Source organism: Neodiprion fabricii, chromosome 7 (assembly GCF_021155785.1).
Source record: "Neodiprion fabricii isolate iyNeoFabr1 chromosome 7, iyNeoFabr1.1, whole genome shotgun sequence".
NCBI lineage: Eukaryota > Metazoa > Arthropoda > Insecta > Hymenoptera > Diprionidae > Neodiprion > Neodiprion fabricii.
The window spans coordinates 9593260-9609288 of record NC_060245.1 but is presented as its reverse complement, the minus strand read 5'-3'; the positions used below and the strand labels follow the sequence as shown (position 1 = coordinate 9609288).

At 34.0% G+C, this 16029-nt stretch overlaps 1 protein-coding gene across 2 annotated transcripts; it reads left to right on the top strand.

Annotated features, from left to right (window-relative positions):
* The first annotated feature begins 2568 nt into the window (after window positions 1–2568).
* On the top strand, window positions 2569–12699 carry LOC124187197 (negative elongation factor A). 2 transcript variants are annotated; one of them, XM_046579558.1, is made up of 7 exons: window positions 2569–2802; window positions 5052–5484; window positions 7238–7648; window positions 8565–8761; window positions 11084–11183; window positions 11304–11574; window positions 12350–12699. In XM_046579558.1, exons 1-6 carry the CDS (start codon window positions 2593–2595, stop codon window positions 11534–11536), a joined length of 1584 nt encoding a protein of 527 aa, XP_046435514.1. In that variant the 5' UTR covers window positions 2569–2592; the 3' UTR covers window positions 11537–11574; window positions 12350–12699. The 2 variants fall into 2 exon arrangements, with proteins under 2 accessions (XP_046435514.1, XP_046435513.1); XM_046579557.1 differs by lacking the exon at window positions 12350–12699 and having other exon boundaries at window positions 11304–11664.
* The last annotated feature ends 3330 nt before the right edge of the window (window positions 12700–16029 follow it).

Here is a 16029-nt window from a genome sequence, read left to right as displayed (position 1 = left end):
TTCTCAAACTGAATCTTCCAGAGAAGCATCAGCGAATTCCAAGCAAGCTCCATAAACATACCGAGCAAACGCGCGCTCGCGGACGTAGCTGTGGTGTGGCTGAGTGGATACCACATGAGGATGAATTTTCAATCACAGGTTTGTGCGCGAAGTTTTCCTGTATTTAAGTTAATTACTGCTGCCTTTGCTATAATACTGCATTCAAGTCTTAAACAAAACACTAAAAAATAAGTTAACCACTTAATGTAAAACAAAATGTTAGATTGAGCTTAAAATTTAGGCCGGAGTTACATAAACTAAGATAATTACAAGTGCAACATTGTAAATATTGTATATTTATTGTTTATCTAAATAAATAAATAATAATATAGGTTTCCTCCTCAAAAAAAAAAAAAACATGAGGATGGAGTGATGCGGGACACGGGTTCGATCGCAGTTCACTCTTTTTATTTTTTTTTTTGTTTTTTAAATTCAATCCCGGCTTTTGTTTTTGTATTTTCGGAGAGAAAAAACAAATGAAAGAAAGAAAATTTCCTGAGCCGGTCGATTTTTTCCTTCTTTCCTTTTGCTTTTTTTTTTTATTGAACCCACCCTTTTTGTAGTGGGGGTAACCCAGAAGAGAACAAATAATTGAAACAATAAAATGCCGAGAGTGAATCGATTTGTTCCCCGTTTTTGGCGCCTCTTTTTTAATAAGGAAAAGTTTTGACAGTTATGAAAAATAGAGATTACTAAAAACAAATGTATTGTTTTTTAATAACACCGGCCCACAAAAAAAAAAAAAGTGGTCTGTACTTTTGACCGGACCTACCTATCTTTATGTATTTTGACGCACTGAATCCGAATCTGAAGTCAGTTTTGCCCGTACACCCTCAAAATTTTGAGTAAATTGCAATAAACCATAAAAATCGCCAAACATTGGCAGTTTTGCTAAGAAAAAAATTTGTGGAACTGTAGACCAAGTATGATTTTTATGCATTTTGGTCCGCTAAACCCAAATCTGAAGTTTATTCAACCATAAGCCTTTTAAAATTCAATTGGGCCGGTGTTATTAAAAAACAATACATTTGTTTTTAGTAATCTCTATTTTCCATTACTGTCAAAACTTTTCCTTATTAAAAAAAAACGTCCATTTTATATCAGTCTTGACGAGCATTTCTTAAGAATTTTGAGAGATGCGAAATCGGAACGACAAAATTATTTCAGTAGCAACAATGTATGGACCCCTCTCCTTTTCCGATATCGGCAGCCAGTTAAGAGACTTCACAGTGTTCAGTTTAGTGCCAGCAGCTCTCGAGGTATCAAGATGCTAAGTGAATTACATAATTATTTTACGAGTATGGAAAAACCGGCAGGTTTGACGATCATCTATTTACTTTATAGATTAAGAAGAGAAAAAAAGTGAAGGAGCTGTAGTCGTATTTTATACTTTATTTAATTTTCCTTGAATTGTCAGACGTTTTTATTTTTGATTGTATAGGAAGATGTGTGGGGAATTCCATTCTAGTGCCCAAGAATATAGTACGCATTTTCGATAATTTTTTCTTTTTTTTTTTGGGGGGGGGAAACATTTTCCTCAATTTCCAAATTTCCTTAATTTTTTGGTATTCAAATCGATTCTTAACAATTTTGCGCACAGGTGGGATTTCTTTAATTATTTTTTCCCTAATCCTGAGGATATTTCCTATCGGAGACCACTGTCAATAGGCGAGATTCCGGAAATCATAAAATTACTTTTTTTTCTAATTAAAAAGAAAATCTCATAAGGCCACTAAGAGCTCGAAATGAAAATCTGAAAAAATTAGAGATGTTTTTTTTATATTCGAAGCCATTAACGTAAAAAATCCGTTTAACGACCATGCTAATAGATATACATCGTATATGGGGCATTCCGCGTCAAATTTGCAACCCATGTACCTCACCCTCTTCGATTTTGATAATTCTTTAGTATGATGTTGCAACCACGGTTTCAATTGACTTAAAACAGTGTCGGAATTTTTTGCAGATTTCTTTAGCTACCACTGAAATAGAAAAAAATTGTAAAACCAATTCCGAAAAAGCTTCTTTTAAAATTCTGAAAAAATTCACACTGATTTTATAATTAAGAATATGATTTGTAAGCACGACACGATAATGGGATCTCAACATTTACTACTTTTCTAGCAAGTTTTTTTTTCTCATGCCGGAATTGGAGTTTCTATTTATTTGTTCGGTCATAAATTTCTCTATTATTAATGGATTTCAATTTTTCTGAAATTTAGAGGAATGCCAGAAGGCCTGAATACAGTTCATACCATTTTATTCTTTTTTTTTAAGTTATCCAAAGATCCAAGAAAACTAAAAACTTGCGAAAACAATAGTAAATGTTGAGATCCCATTATCGATCCAACTTAGCTGGTATCACGAAAAGCCGAGCGTTGGAGATCTCCCTACTCATCTCTGACCGTACTAGGTTACAGCGACCCTTGCGACCAATCTAAGAATTATTGAAAGCGGATTCAAGAAGTGAGTCGCCCCCCAACACCAGAGTTTTCAGACCTGTATGTAAGACCATGGCTCAGGCCATACAGAATTTAATTACACAATTTCAATATGGCAAACGTGCGAGATAGTGATACTTCGTTATGGCTTCATAATAAGCTCGGCACGTCAAATGATAGCTGGACTGGCAGCTCAATTTGTTCCCAATTAAACGCCGAAGTTTTGCGAAACATAAAAGATTGCTTTCCGGATTTGCAAACTCAAGTTAAGCTCAAACTACTCCTTTCTTTCTTTCACCTACAAAGACGCAATGTCGAAGAAGTATGTATCGTTATTATAAAATAGTCGATAAGTATTCATATTTTGTTACCATTTTCACAATTGAACTTGATATCCATGTTCAATGATCTTTTTTATCAATTCATTTAATCTGTCACAACGGTTTTTCTCATATCCAGCCTGTCACTTGTATCAAAAATGTAGTTCTTCAACCAGATACCACATCTCCTGTTTTCCCGTTACTAGGCATGAAAATTCTGGTGTAAACTATCTGCGAAAAAGGTAGCCAATCTTCTGCAGTTTTGCAACAGTTCAGTCAGTGCAAATATTCTATACAATGAGAAAATGTCCATTTTGATTTGTATATGATAATATCATTTATTAAAGTGTCTACTCACACTACCGTCAACGGACACTCCGGACTTACCAAGTGTTGAGTTGTCCCGAACTGTTTTGCAAAATATTTGAGTGCCTGAACGATTATCCGTGGCAAGCCAAAATTGAGTGATAAAGGCTAAATCAAGTTAGATCTCTGTTATACCCCGGGTAGAGTTTCAATAAATCATATTATTCTATCACTATCCAAAATCATAACATATACCAGAGGTCTGAAACACGCTTTCGGTGTCTGTCACCCTCAGAGATGATATTTCCAAAATATTCCATTCACTTGAAAATTTGTTCGGACACCGCAGATGTTTTGAAAAAACTTATGCGATTACATTACTAACATGCGATCATTTGGCATATTTAGCATATTCTGCCTAAGTTCACTCTGTAGTGCAAATAGACACAGTGTTTATTTATACTATGGAAATTCATTGATGAAGTGGCTGCATGTGAGTCACACCGAGGTATATATTGCTCACACCAATATTTCATGTGCCTCGACGAAGTTGCTCCCTCCTCAGTATTGTAACTAATTCTAACTCTCTGAAACAGACATGAGTTGTATAATTTGTAATGTGCTTTAAATTTCAAACGATCTTTTGAATGAAAATCTTAACAGCCGTATATCACATTAGTTGTTTCACAAAACGATTTCAGTGTGCATGACAGTTTTCTCCACAATTAGTATGAATTGATGAGTAAATAATTTAAATTGTGGGAAAAAGTACCAAGAAGACTTGAACGATGTAAATTACTTGAATTTTATGAGATTGAATTTAGTAACGTTATTATAAGGATGCAGTTTCAGGAAATATCCTTATTTTGTAACTTTAGGATTGTTTGGAATTCAGGAAACTGTAGTAGAGTAAAATACAAGCATATAATGAATTTTTTATTTAAGTTATTCTGAAATTGCACAAAATTGATTTTTTCCTCAATGTATATTAATTTTAACTTCAGTGGATTACCGTTTGAATGAGCATTCAGAATTTGGAACCTCTGATTTGTACCTTATGTGTATGATATAATTACAAAAAGCGACGAAATTTGTGTAAGCGATTTCACACTTGTCCTAATTTTACCTGTAAGGCTCTCGCGTAACTTGCATGCAGTTATTTTACTGTTCGAACATACACGTTGTTACTTTTATATTGCATCTATTCGGATAACAGAGTATAAAACTGAAACTATCAGATGAACGATGCAGTTATTGGACGACGCTGAAGTTAGCTGCAGGTTTCAGCCGCAGGTTGCGAAATCCAGGGGCGAATAAGGGCCAGGGGCGCCCGAGCTGGAAATTTCGATTCTCACGTTCTACCATACGTCAAGTAGTGTCAATACTCGGATAAACATAGAAATTTGTGAAAATATGTGCAAGACAGTTACGAGCTCCTGATAAACAATGACGATTTAGCAGTTGTCGATTAGTAGTTGCAGCACTCAACACAGATGTTCACAGTCATCTTCTCGCTTTCCCTAATGAAACTTGTAGCGTTATATTGGGGGTGAAAATAGGAACATTTCTGAATTATTTCATAATTTTTTGAATATTTCTAGTCACCAGCCGCAGCTTCGAACTTAGAAAATTCAACGTTTTCGTCAATTCGGGAGAGTTTATTATTTTTTTTCGGGGTTAAAGTTTCGCGTTCTCTGATGAAACTTGTAGCGTTATATCGGGGGTGAAAATAGGAATATTTCCGAATTTTTTTCTGATTTTTTGAATTCCCCTACTCACCGGCCGCAGCTTCGATTTTGGAAAATTATAATTTTTTTTATAACTGCCTGAAATTGATGAAATGTATTTGAAAATCAATGGTACCATGGGCCTCAGCAGTTTTCGAATACCCCACTGATTTGATATTTTCAATACTCATAGTAAACGCATTTTTTTTTGAAAATAGTGGCGTATTGAGTTGGAAGAAATCATCGAAGTAGCATCACTGGACAATGAATTATGGGTATCGATGCTGTCTGAAGCGATGAAAACATTTCCATCAACAGGCTCATTGAACACTGACATATCAGATCTTGATGAGCATCGTCCAATATTTGGTGAACTAGTCAATGACCTGAGGAAGTTGGTAAAAAAACAATGTGATGCAGCTATGCTTCCGCTAGAATGCCACTATTTGAATAAAACAGCATTGACATCAGTCGTTGGGCAGCAGCCAGCATCTATCAAGCATTTCACACTCAAGAGGAAACCCAAGAGTGCTGCTCTGCGTGCGGAATTGTTACAAAAGAGTGCAGATGCAGCTAGTAATATGAAAAAAAGTGCAGCCCCAACTGTGCCAGTACGAAGTCGTGGAATGCCCAGGAAAATGACTGATACAAGTGAGATTAGATTAATTATCAACTAATACTTGAAATGATACTGAATTTTAGGTATTTCGTTGAAGCCATTAGCTGTATGACTAATAAGCTGTAACAATTTTTTTTCTGATTTTTTTTTGGGCTTTTGCCATTCAAAGAGTAACATTAAGTCCTCCAAAGTAATCACATTGAAAGCATACTGTTCCTACACACCTGACATTAGATGAAATTCGACTACAACACCGAATTATCATACCCAAAAATTATACCACACAAACTTATATCTCATAAAGTTACACTTTGCTTACATTACATTACTACGCTACGACACAAAATCATATCGTGTACAATAATTTTGTGTAATATAATTTTGTGTAATATAACGGTGTGCTCACTTTATTATTTTGCACAGAAACGTAACATGCTTATTTTTTGACTGATTTGAAAAAAGTATCAGAGTACCATTCAGAATTAAGCTCTTTTTGTGTACAACAGACTCCTTCAGCATATATGTCAGTCAATTCAAATTGTTGACGACTTTGACACTCTAATATTTCACAAATAATTCTTGTCTATTTCCCAAAAGTCAGGGTTGATGTTTAAAATAGGAATTTAATTATTAATAAATTCAATAACGTCACATTTTTAACATAAGTCTGGAATAACATTTTGTTCCTAAGTAATATTACGATCTCATGATTTATTCATATCTTACAGAGGTCAAATTATTCAAAAAAGGCTTAATTACCGAGACTTTTTAAATAAATATGTATCGAAATTCCATTTAAAAATAACTGCTTCATTCGAATGGCAAATACAAAATCGTACTATGCCACTTGTTATAATTTTTTTTACAAACAAATAGACAGCTGAAGAAAAAGATAAATTTAAAACAGCTTAGCACTATATTTAAAGTTTTAATTCAAAGCTATTGTTCATGGTTCGAATACTGCAAAGTTCAAGTTAGTAATGCCACTAGAACTAAATGTCAAAAGAAAAATTACTATTTTGCATATCTAGAACAGAATCGAAGGAGTTGAGTTTGCACAAAATCGGTATATTAACGCTGTGTCAATACTTGTACAATGCTTATTCTTGTGAATAATTCCACTTTCTACCACGAGTTGGATTATCATTGTGTAACAAGGTTGAAGTTCATAACTTTACCACATTGATTGCCACGGAATTTTTCACGATTCTGGTCTAAAGAGCCAATTTGATTTAATCATGTTATATTATTAAAAATTGTTATGAATGTTTTCAAAAAAAATATGTTACGGATTATCTTGTAGTTGGCTTATGTAGCAGAAACCTCTTCGCGCAAGCCAACTACGAGATAACTCGTAGTAGGCGTCCTGGGCAAGTAAACAATCTATGAGATATCTCGTAGTTGGCAGTCGACGTGTTAATGTAATGAAACCTCGAGAAAAGAATTGAAATTTTTAAATTTTCAAGTGGTTTAATTTAAAACTGAAGTCAGTGCAATTTCGAAAATTGAGATATTCAAGTACTAGGTAGTACTTATTTTCCAACAAGACCTTGTCAGTCAACATTCAAGGGTTTAATAATTACTGACACAACCATTTACTACTAGAGTGAACTAAAATTACCTTTTCAATCTGCTCACACCTCAAAAAATATTAAAAAAAAAAAATGTCATGTTATAATTGACCTACATCAATATTGTGATGTATGTGCTACATGACGTTCATTTCCTCAATCACTGATTTTGATATAAATATTGAGAGATTAAAATAATCACGGTTCCTTCCAGCGCCTTTGAAAGGAATACCCAGCAGAGTTCCAACCAGTGGATTTCGCTCACCTTCTCTGACAAGTCCATCAATGTCTAATAGGACACCAATCGGAAGTCGAATTCGTAAAGATGGTGGAATAAAGCTTTTGGATATAAATGAACAACCCCTAGGGTATGCACAAGCTAAAAAACGTAAACGTATGCTGGAGTTAGAGGAGCAACAAAAGAAGGCGGCCGAAGCTCAGGCAGCTGCTGCTGCAACTGCTGCCACGGTAGTACCTAGCTCACCGGAAACACCTGCCACTCCAGAGTATGCGCAGGGATTGGCACCTTTAAATCCTCCTGCAACCCCTGTTGCACCTACGCAACCATACGCTACACCTATTAGTACACCGACAACTGGTGTGGCAACTATTGCAGCGCAAACAAGTAAGTCAGCGTTCTGTTATGACCTTCAGAGTGAGTAGAGGAAGTTCAGCAACATCAGTTTTTAAACCACCATCCATTTTGCACAACTTTTGCGATTTTATAGCTATGAGCATTTGATATTTCATACTTATTCAGACTATGATATATATACATCTATATTATTATTCTCACTTTCAATTACTCCTTCGATCGATAAGAAATTATTTGTGTAATCAGGAAGTTCGAATACTTGGTAGTTTTTGGTTATACCAGTGCACATAATAACGAATGCGAATTCAGCAAACACTCAGTAACGATATTTTTATTTTTGCAAAGAATTCGTTCCATGATTGGGCTTCTTCCAAAAAACCTTCCAAATAAAAATCTCTCCTCAACCAATTTGTTTAGCCTATGAGTTTTCAAACTATCCTACAAAAAAAGTCAATTTTCAGAAATCACAAATGGAATTATTTGATTTTTGGGATAGAAAATTCTGACAATTGATATATTACGTGTTATAGTTCAGAGTTTGTTACTGTATTTTAAACCTGATGTTGAAATTGTATAAAAACTTGCATTCTAAAAATTCTCTACGAACCCGTTTGTGTAACGGATGAGTTCATTCTCATCCACTCGCAGACCCTCGTCATCTCAGACTTGATTGTTCATTTTTTTTTCAATGTTTCAAATCAAAAACTGAACAATTACATTAGTGATTTTTGAAAACTATTTGCAAACTTTTTCAGAAAGATTTGACGATTCACAGGGTGAAAACGAGTCATTGAAAAAAAATATACATTTTTTTTAGGATATTATCAGGGATTGTATTATCATACAAAAAATTCCCAGTGAAAATAAGAAATTTCGCAGTTTATTAATTACTGAGTTAGATCTCTTTTATTTTTATATTTTAAATATGTCATATTTGTTGTTCCAGTTCCTACGCCTATAGCACCTGCAACAGCAAGTTCGACATTGCCAGTAGTCAATCCAACACCTTCAACTATTCTTGAAAGTTCACCTGTCAATATACAAATTGTCAGACCAACTCAAACTATAACACAAATTCGAATACAAACGACGGCACCACCGGCGACTGCAGCTGCTAATACTAGAAAAGGATTGTCTCTCACGGTAACATTCTTATTTTATATATATGCTTCATACAGTGTTCGATCATAATAAATTCATTTTTAACCATTTTAACTATAAATAAGACATTATCATTAAAATTAGATAAGATTTTGAGGACAAATTTTTATTTACTTTCTTTTGTTTTTAATGCTATTTCAACTATTGAAAGGAACTGTTGTATTGGAATGGATAGTTAGACCTGACGAGCAGCAATCAGGATCTATATCTGTGCCTAACCAAGATGTTGATTGAGCCTCTTTGAGGTTCAATCTTCTCATTTTGCATGATGACATGTTACTATTTTTTTGTGTGAGGATGAAAATGAGGCAGAGGGGGGGATTGTTTGTGATATAGACGCAGGGCCAATTTACCTAGTACACCAACCACGCCATGGCGTGGGGCGCCATGTGTCTGAGGGTTTTTTTCACAAAGTTTTTTTTGGGCGAAATATTTTATCAAATTATAAACTTGTTGAAAATGCTATTGCTCAACAATTCGCACAAGTTCAATACAAAACTGTTGCCACGTGACATAACCTGTTCAGAAAAAGTGAAGAATAGCGGTCTCTTTCAAATGATTTTTTTTCTTCGTGTTGTCACTTTTTCAGCAGCATTAGAACGTGCACTGCACGCGTAACAGCAATTTGCAGAAACCTTGTATACGTTCAAATCAATTTCAAAGTTGACTGTGTGGTAGTGAAGATTTGAAAGCTTAGATCTCTGTAAATTCTAAGTCGATAAACTAAAAATATTCAATGCATGAGTTACCACATATGACACCTGAATGCACAGGTACGACAAATTTAAAAAAATCAAACGGTAGAAAAAAAAATCTGGGATTGAAAATACTTTTTACTCAAACATTTTCAGTTTTTCATGATAGAATATTCAACATGGCGTTCCAAAAAAATATATCCTAGAAATTATTCCTTAAAAAATTGTAAGGAAGCCTAGAATAAAAAATTAACAAATCAAAATAGTAACGAATAATAAATCATGTGACCGCAGGGCTGAGTTTAGAAACCTTACCTGAGTGAACTCTGATATCATACTGTCTCTGTCTAACACATGAGATTAAACAAAGACACAGCGATACTCGAGTCACTCGAGTAAGGTTTCTGAACTCAGTTACTATTTTGATTTGTTAATTTTTTATTCTAGGCTTCCTTACAATTATTTAAAGAATAATTTCTAGGATATATTTTTTTTGGACGCCATGTTGAATATTCCATCATGAAAAATTGAAAATGTTTGAGTAAAAAGTATTTTCAATGCCACATTTTCTTTTCTACCGTTTGTTTTTTTCAAATCATTGTCATATTAAAAAATATTAAGCTCTGAAACAAACTGAAATTTTATTAAAAAAAAAAAACTTGAAAAAATTATCGGCACACCTTAATATTAAGATAGAACATTGAAATTTGGAGGATCTTCTTTTTTCAAGGTTAACTTTAGGTTTTTGAACTGGGAGCACAAACTTTTTTTTTAACGTTCAGTCTAATAACCAGTTATCGGTCCATAGTGATGAATGTCTCCAACTCGATATCTTTCTGTTTCTTTTTCTTCGCCATTGATTCAGTTTCATCAACACTAACAAACATGTTACTGCCATTACGGTTTCACTCTAACAACAAGGACCTTACATACAAGAATACAAATTACTGATGGCATTCAGCTCAATCAAAATGAATAAGCATGTAATCTTCGAAGTTAGCTGATATCGGGATCGACCGCCTCTGGATATCGAAAAAATTTGTACGGTAGAAGTATTTGAGAGGATGCTATAGTTCGCCTCTACTGATCGTGTCAAATGACACTTATGTGGACTATTATAAAAGTCTATACATCACTTACTATGCTATAGTAAGTGCTATATGTAGCGTGCAATGCCAAATAAGAATACACAAATACAAATTTTGTTTTATGCCATAATGGTTCTTAGAAATGTATTCCTGCAAATAAATTACCTTTTATTTTAGTAATACATTTTCCAGTCTTATTCTCGCATAAAACGCAAAAGTTTCTGGATGTTTTTGTTCAGAATTGCATGAAGAATTGCGCTGATTGCGGCATGTTTATATCAGTGCTGCGTGTGCTTCGATAATAGTCAAAAACAGAACAATGTATGTCATTGTCACAAAGTGTCATTTTATTCTGTTGGTGAAGGCTGACTATAGCATCATCTTAATACCACACTACTGTTAAGAAATGTTACTTCTACTGCCCTATGGGTGGTAAAAATTATGCTTCCATTGTAACCGATATTTAAATTTCTGCACACAAATGGATCGAACGTAATACGTATTGACATTCTTTCTTGCAGAGGGAACAAATGCTCGAAGCCCAAGATATGTTTCGAACAGCAAATAAGGTTACCCGACCAGAGAAAGCAGTTATCCTTGGTTTTATGGCCGGTTCTAGAGGTAAATTTGAATAAAATGTTTTAATGAATAATCACATCAAACTACAATTTGTTTGTTTGTTTGGCAGTTTTTATCCTCCAATCATTTTTTTGGTTAACTATTAATCTTCTCTTCTTTCAGATAATCCTTGCCCAAAGCTGGGTAACATAGTTACAGTTATGCTGTCGGAAAATATAGAAGAAGTTACCCAAGCTGATGGAAGCACCGTTTCCATGCTTGTTGAAACGCATTTTCAAATGAATTATACAAATGGCGAATGGAAACGAATAAAAAAGAATCGACGCATTGTCACCGAAGAACCAGCTGCAGCAGGAGCTCTTGGACCAAATGCAACTGCGACTGTTCCTAACTAGGTTTCAGTCAGTCATTGTCACACTTTAATATTTCGATGGTTTGTTTTTTACCGCTTTGAAATGGTGTTATATCATATTTTTTAAAGAAATAATAGAATTTCGCATTTAAAATAAAGTTGGGAGTCGAAGCTGCTGAACTTTTTGATTTGCACATGCACAGATGGTTGATATATTGTGTATTACATCGATGAGAGTTAGTGAAAATCGAATCATTGACTGCAGTCACAGAATATAATATTGACATGAATATTACTGAAATACAACTTAACTGGCACGTGTACCAAGGTGATGGGACTGGCGTAGAGGGCGATAGTTCAAATGTGACGACCTATTTCTTTGTGTTAGCTACTGCGGATGCGCTGCACCATCGAAGCAAACATGTTATTTACTGTGATATCCGCTGAACGACTTGTGACGTTCCAACGGACACTTCTGGACAATTCAGGAATTAGATTCTAAATTATGTTGCGAAAATTTACTGCGACGTACAATCAGTAGTTTTCAGTTGCCAATATCGATTAAGTACTAAAGTACACTGGACAGACGTGAACCAACCGCGTTATGAAATTATAGTTGGAACCTTATGTGTAATTTACAAGAGGGAACTTGATGGATATAATATAACCCTTTGTCTGCACACACCGACATTTTGACTCCAATTTTTTCTTTGTTCTTAAATAGCGCTGAGGAGTACGTTCCACTTCAAGCACGTTCTCAGACTGTTACATTTTTTATTTTTGATAATCTGACAGTACAAGCTTAAAGTTTAATCAATTTACCACAAAAAGTAATTCTACCTTTTTTTTCAAAAAGTTCATAGTTGCTGGATATTCAAAGCCGAATATTTTCTGGGGTCTGATTGATGCCATATGCAGTCGACGGGTCGTGACGGAAGTGTGCAAACAAAGGGATAATTTGATATGTGATTTACCTTGACTTCAGCTAGATGCAGGATCAGCAGTCAGTGGCAGTGGCGGATGATTTTTGTGCAGCGGCAAGGAATGGAAGATAAGTCTTTATTATATGGAATTGTTTATTAACTTATGATTACACTCTGAAAATATGAAAGGTTATTTTGGAAGATTGACACTTTGAATTCGATACTTTTGGTTACTTCAAGAATAAAGATAATGATATAAATTGAGTTACAAATTAGATTTTTAATATTATTTAAGATAGTTGTTTGAAATTATACTCTGAGGAGTATGCCTCGAATGGAAGAAGTTTTAACCCTTTTGGTCATAGAAGCCACTATGATGGCACCTTTTGTTTCCTTTTGTTTTGTTTTTCATATTCCATGCAAAATCCTGAATTTTTTTGCACTTTCAGGTGAAACATAATTGAACTTTGGAATGATTAGAATTTTTTGTGAATCCATAATTGTTCGAAATTGTTACAAATAAACGTATGAAAAAAAGGGTATTTTCGTGAATATAATTCGTTAGCGGAGAAATTTAATAATGAACGTATACTAAAAACGATTAGAATTCATTGGTTGACAGAGATTTTAGAATGGCCATTAGATTTACTAAATTCAATGCATAGGGGTGCATATAGTTCGTATCAGGGGTTGCACCTATTCTTGGCCTCAAATCATACTGTCTCGAAATAAATATTCATATAAATCTAATTAAAGAACGCTATCTAAAACAATGTTGATAAATCATCCAGTTTTCACCCTATTTGGGGTTGTTTTTGGTTTAATAAATTTTTGATACCTGATTTACATACTGTCATCATGAGATTAAAAAGTTGAGAAAATCTCGTATAAGAAATATGTACGTCGAAATTATACAACGGAAAAATAAATATCAATCAAATATATGAACGTGTATCTTTTATATTTACATGAATATATTTAACTTTTTACACACGATAGTAGCATCTCTAAGACGCTTTTTTTTATTATAAGTTTTTAACGAAGTCAACTTTGAGCTGCAAATATTTTGAAAAAATTTTTAGTTCCAATCATTTCAAGAATGCTCCCATGTAGAATTTTCTGCCTTTGATGAGCACTTTTAAAATTATGAGTTGAAAAAGATCAATGTCTCAAGTTTTGAAGAATTCGGAAACACTTTTCTCTTTGCTAGAAACACATTCAAGATATGTAGAAGGTTAAACCTATTTTATGAGTTTCAAATTTGGAAGCAATAATTCATCAAGAAAAATTACGCAAATTCTTGAATAAATATAAAAATGAATAATGAAAATGAATTTATCATAAGGTTGCTTGAAAATTAATTGGAATAAAGAATAAAAGATATACTCGTATTATTGAGTCTTGGTGAGCAGTCATAGAAATGTATAACGTATATTTTTGTTAACGTTTTGGCCCGGATATGGGCCCTCCTCAGAACGATTAATTTTTTTTTTTTTATTTGACTGTCAAGAACAAAAATTTTTTCCAGTAAGACATAAATTACTATGGATGTAATACTATTGAAAGTTATTGTCTATTGTAGGTGAGTGAGAACATATCATATATCTGTTATGATTAAAAAGTAATAGAATTTAAAGAGTAATTTACCTTTTATAAGAAAGAGGATTAAGACACTTGTCAGAATCATAAAATACTATTTGGAGAGCAAAGGTTCTTCAAATATGATGACAGTGAACGTTGTAGACTTCTCCAATTGTTAAAAGTGTAGGTGTAAAAGATATGAAAGTTAGTAATTAAAAAAACTATGTATATTCACAGTGTATGAGTCAAAATATTAACAAGGTTTAAAGAAAGGGTTTATGATAGTTAAAATAGTTTAAACGATGTCGAAACAAAGGTAATGGTATCGTTATGACCCTATTCTCCATGTCTAAACAATTTTGTTAAACCGTTTCAGTCAACTGGTAAACGACGACTGTTGAGAGAATCAAATATGACCAGAATGAAGGTGAACAAGTATAAACATTTGTAAAAATATGTAACATGGGGACATCAAAATTATGTACTTAGTTAAGGTTAAACAAAGTGTGATATGTGGGCGGTAATCAGCGGTTTGTAAATATTGCTAAGATGTTCAACATCTTGTCTAAGATTAACGGAATTTGGACGTCCTACAATATTGCACATTTCTAGTAGTAACCGTTTATAATAATTGGGTTCTTCACAAAGGATGTTTGCATCGTCATAGTTGAAAGAATGTTCTTTTTTGATCACGTGTTTAGTTAGAGCAGTATGTCGATCCTCATTATCTTGTACGTTGCGTTGATGTCCTTTGAGTCTAGTGTCTAGATGGCGGCCAGTTTGTCCAATATAAACTTGATTGCAATCGTTGCAGGGTATTTTATAAACAACGTTGGATCGTTTACTTATAGGGATCCCATCTTTTCCCGAATCAAAGACTGTCAAAGACAAGTTGTAGGTCTTTTGAGTTTTTTCCTACAAACTTGACATTGTGTTTGGTAAAAAACCTATTCAACGACTCAAAGAGACCCGATACATATGGGATGGGGATAAATGTAGTGGCTAGTCTGTTGTTGTCGTCTGCGGAAGCAGAGTCAATATTATGGTCAAGTAGGTTATTGATATGGAAGCGTCTCTTTTTTATATGTTTGTATAATAGGCCGTGTGGATAATCATTCCATCTTAAAATATTATATATAAGTGACAAGTTTTTTTCATGGAATTCGATACTTGATAATTTGATGGCTCGGTCAACAAGATTAAAGATGGTACCTATCTTGTAGGACATCGGGTGGTGGGAATTAAAATTCAAGTATCTTTTAGACCAAGTTTTTTTGTGGAACCAATCTGTTTCGATTTTAGAGTTGCAGTGTATCAGCAATAAATCCAAGAAATTGATAGCGGTATTATCTTCTATTTCAATGGTGAATTGTAATCGGGGATGATATTGGTTGAAAATATTCCGTGTGTAGTCTATTTTTTCTTTAGCAACAGCAGTTAAAATATCGTCAACATTTCTGAAATAGAAGGGTGTATCAAAATCTAGTTTGCTGATGCATGACAGTTCTAGGTCTTCCATCACAAGATCTAACAAGATTGGAGAGAGAGGGGATCCCATGGGCAACCCAAATTGTTGTGTGTATGTGTTCTCGTTAAATTTGAAAATTGCCGAATCAAAACAGATGTTTAAGGCTTTAACAAGTTCAATAAGTGGGATTGGAATCTTTTTATCTACGTTAACGAAAATATACGTTATACATTTCTATGACCGCTCACCAAGACTCACTAATATATTATCTACGAGGTCGAGAATTCTTACACTTCACAAAGAATAAAAGACTTGTGGATTTATTTTAAATTTTGATAAGCTGTTAAAATTGTCTTTCAGTATGAGAAATTTTGGAAATGTGACGAAAACAGCTAAAAAAAATGTATATTACCTTCTGCAACGTATGTCAACCAACTAGGCTAGTCAATTGGCAGGCTGGTCAACCGGCTAGACCGACCCACCGCCTAGGCTGGTCAATTGTAATATCTTTAGAGTCAAATCTTATATTGTGATCATTTTTCATCGCGATACAATGCACAAATA

What these genes read in the sequence shown, in the direction of transcription:
- LOC124187197 (XM_046579558.1), top strand. Translation starts at nt 2,593, where the DNA reads ATGGCAAACGTGCGAGATAGTGATACTTCGTTATGGCTTCATAATAAG. An exon ending in AACTATTGCAGCGCAAACAA is followed by an intron (nt 7,649 to 8,564) that starts GTAAGTCAGCGT and finishes TTGTTGTTCCAG; the next exon opens with TTCCTACGCCTATAGCACCT. An exon ending in GAAAAGGATTGTCTCTCACG is followed by an intron (nt 8,762 to 11,083) that starts GTAACATTCTTA and finishes TCTTTCTTGCAG; the next exon opens with AGGGAACAAATGCTCGAAGC.